The 2,811-nt window shown below is 47.7% G+C and overlaps 1 protein-coding gene across 3 annotated transcripts in view; it reads right to left on the reverse strand.

The window, feature by feature from the left end:
- FNBP1L (formin binding protein 1 like) overlaps positions 1-255 on the reverse strand; it is a 63,896-nt gene extending 63,641 nt beyond the window's left edge. Inside the window, exon 1 of one of the 3 annotated variants that reach the window (XM_026057501.1) lies at positions 66-252. In XM_026057501.1, coding sequence (XP_025913286.1) covers positions 66-89 — 24 coding nt within the window. In that variant the 5' untranslated portion in view covers positions 90-252. Of the gene's footprint in view, positions 1-65 lie in introns of all 3 variants that reach the window. The other 2 variants (XM_026057500.1, XM_026057502.1) reach the window with 2 other exon arrangements.
- Between the last annotated feature and the right edge of the window lie 2,556 nt (positions 256-2,811).

A 2,811-nucleotide genomic window follows, 5' to 3' on the forward strand; every position in this document is an offset into this window, starting at 1 on the left:
GCCGCCGCGGCAGACAAGGGAGGGCGGTGAATCCCAGACACAATGAGAGGCGAGCGGGGACTCACCCACAGCTCCGTGCCCCAGCTCATGGCGGCTCCGCGGGCAGCGCCGGCCCCAGCAGAGGCGGCGGCAGGCACGGGGGTCGGGCGGCGACGGGCCGGGGAGGCTCCCGCTGAGCAGCGCCGGTGCCCTCGGTCACCGGGGAGAGGCGAGAGACGGCGGCGGCAGGAGCGGCGGCGGCTGGGGCTCCGGCTCCGCCTGGCGCAGGGAGGGGGAGCCGCGGAGGAGACTGGGAGAGGGGCGGGCCCGGCCGAGGCGGCGGCGGGGGGACGGAGCGGGGAGCGGCCGCTGCGCCCGGAGGAGTCTCGGCGGCGGCAGGGTCGGGGTCGGCGCGCGGCCAGGCCCCTGCGGGGGCCCCGGGAGCGAGCCCCCGTGGGGCGGCACTGCCGGCGCGCGGGTCGCTAACCGTTAACGAGCGCTGGGGGCGGCGGGGCGTTAACCGTTAACGAACAGGGGGGGGGGGGGGGGAAGAGCGGCGCGAAGGCTGCGAGCCGGCACGGAGCGGCGCGGCCGAGAAGGAGGCCGGGCCCCAGGCGCCGCCTGGCAGCCCGTCGCGGCGCGCTGAGCACAAATAACACCCGGGGGCTGAGCCGGGGTGAAAGGGAACGCGCTTTAGGAGTATCTGCAACGAGATCCCAGGGGCAGCGCGTCCCCCGGGCGCGCCGTCCTGCCGCGGCCTTTGTGCGGCGGCGGCGGCGGGCGGGTTGCGCAGGGCGCTGCTCCGGGAGCGGCCGTGCCCGCCGCGACGCGCTGCAGGAAGCGCTGCCCCGCCGCGGGGTTAAGCCTTCGCGACAGCCGCCCCTCCGATAAGGAGCGCTGAACAGGAAAGGAATCTGGTTTGTGAGTAAATCCCAAATTAACAAATCAGGTTATTTTTCATCTGATGCCAGTCTTGCATTTCCGGTTTTTGATGGAGTAACTTGAGTGATTCATATATTAGGACGGGGGGTTTCCTCAGCCCCTGAAAAAGGAGGTGTGTTAAATCCCAGTCAAAGATTTCTTTCCACCAAAATGTCCCTGTTATGTAATTATTAACAGAAAGCAAAGACTTTGAAAGTAATCTGATTAAAAGTTAGATTCCCCTCTCAATGAAGGCATCAATTTCTTAATTTTCCTCTCATTTTTAAAGTAAAACCATTTTTATAGGCTGTAATAACAACTCTGATAATACTGCTAAGTCTATCAAGCAAAACTGATTCAAATCCAAATTTTTTTTTTCATTTCCAAGTCATCTTTCAGGCAACGTTCTTTTGCATCATACTTAATTTAGGTTTAATCTTACAAAAAGAAAAGAGAGTTCTTCTATATGAATTTTTTTTTATTACCTAGGATATTAATATTAGGATTTACTAAAATAAGTGGATGATCTTGAGATCACAGGTCAATGTAATTTCTGGAGTGAAATGTTTAAGCTAGCCACATTACACTTAGAAATACATCTGGTCTGTGGGGATACACAAACTGAATAATTGTGTCACATTTTGTGGTGGCCTACAGTATGTCTCAAGCAAGCCAGTGGTCATATAACCCCAGTGTTTTAGACTGTGAAGATTAAATTCCAGATGTGGGCAGACTTCATTTAAACTCTGACATGTTAATTCAGAGGGTTTGTAAATTGCAAACATTACTGAAAATACTCACCAAGCTGAATACGTTTTGAGGATTTTGGTAGTCACTGCTAGGAAAAAATATGTTAAACAGTCAACTTGAATCAACTTTTTGTTTTGATACCAGGTCACGACACACAAAGCTTTATATGATTTTTCAGAAAATAAAATCAGATGGCATAATGCAATAACCTGGCTCAAAACATCATTAGGTAAAAACTAAAAGAATGCGCCCTTTGGATATCCTTCTCTCTCTCTTCTAAATTAATACCTATGCCATAAGTTACTGCATATGTAATAATTCTAGAAATGGTGATTTCAAAAAATATGTCATGCATTAAGCAGAATCCATTTACTAATGCGTCTCAGCCAAGGTTTGTAAACCCAACCAAAGATTTGGGCAGCTTTATTTTTGGATGTCCAATTTGGCACATCTTTAAAACAGCATAATTTTGAGAAACAAACGTGCACTGAACTTCTAAAACCTGGAGGTGAAATCCTGACTGTTAAAATGAAATAAAAACTTGCTGCTGGCTTCAGTATAGCCAGGATTTTTTAATTTTCTGATCATTTCTGGAAAATTGCCATTTTTCCAATGGTTTCAGCTTAGACATCTAAAAATTAAGCCCTGAAAAATCTTTTGAGTTAAAAATTTCAACCTTAGAAGCCCCAATAGAGTATATAGAATTAGACTAATGGGAAAAAACAAATCCTAAATTCTCAGAATTGCCAGGAGCTTTGAAAGTCAGGTGCTCATTTCAAGATTAAACATTTAGGCTTGTAAATTTGAAAAAGAATGGCCTTTCACACACATGAAGCATATATCAGGAGAGCTTTAAAGTATTTATGATACTTCTAGTTTGTAGATAACTGAACCTCCAGGTTCTTTCACTTAGCCCTAATTTTTAAGTTAACTAATTATTCTTATGTCTGCCAAATGTGCAAGGATAACACGCCAAGCATGTCTGGATTTGTTTTCAATTCAGAGCAATATAAAAAAATTGATCATTTTATGATCTCTAGCAATTTTAGGGGAAAGCAACTGCAGCTAGTATCACAGATACATAAACACAATATTTAGCTTCTCAGTGATGCGTGAAAAGCCTAATTCCAGCTGATGAGAGATTTCCCCAGGGCAACAGGA

The sequence above is a fragment of the Apteryx rowi genome, unplaced genomic scaffold (assembly GCF_003343035.1).
Source record: "Apteryx rowi isolate R43461 unplaced genomic scaffold, aptRow1 scaffold_14, whole genome shotgun sequence".
In the NCBI taxonomy this organism is placed as follows: domain Eukaryota; kingdom Metazoa; phylum Chordata; class Aves; order Apterygiformes; family Apterygidae; genus Apteryx; species Apteryx rowi.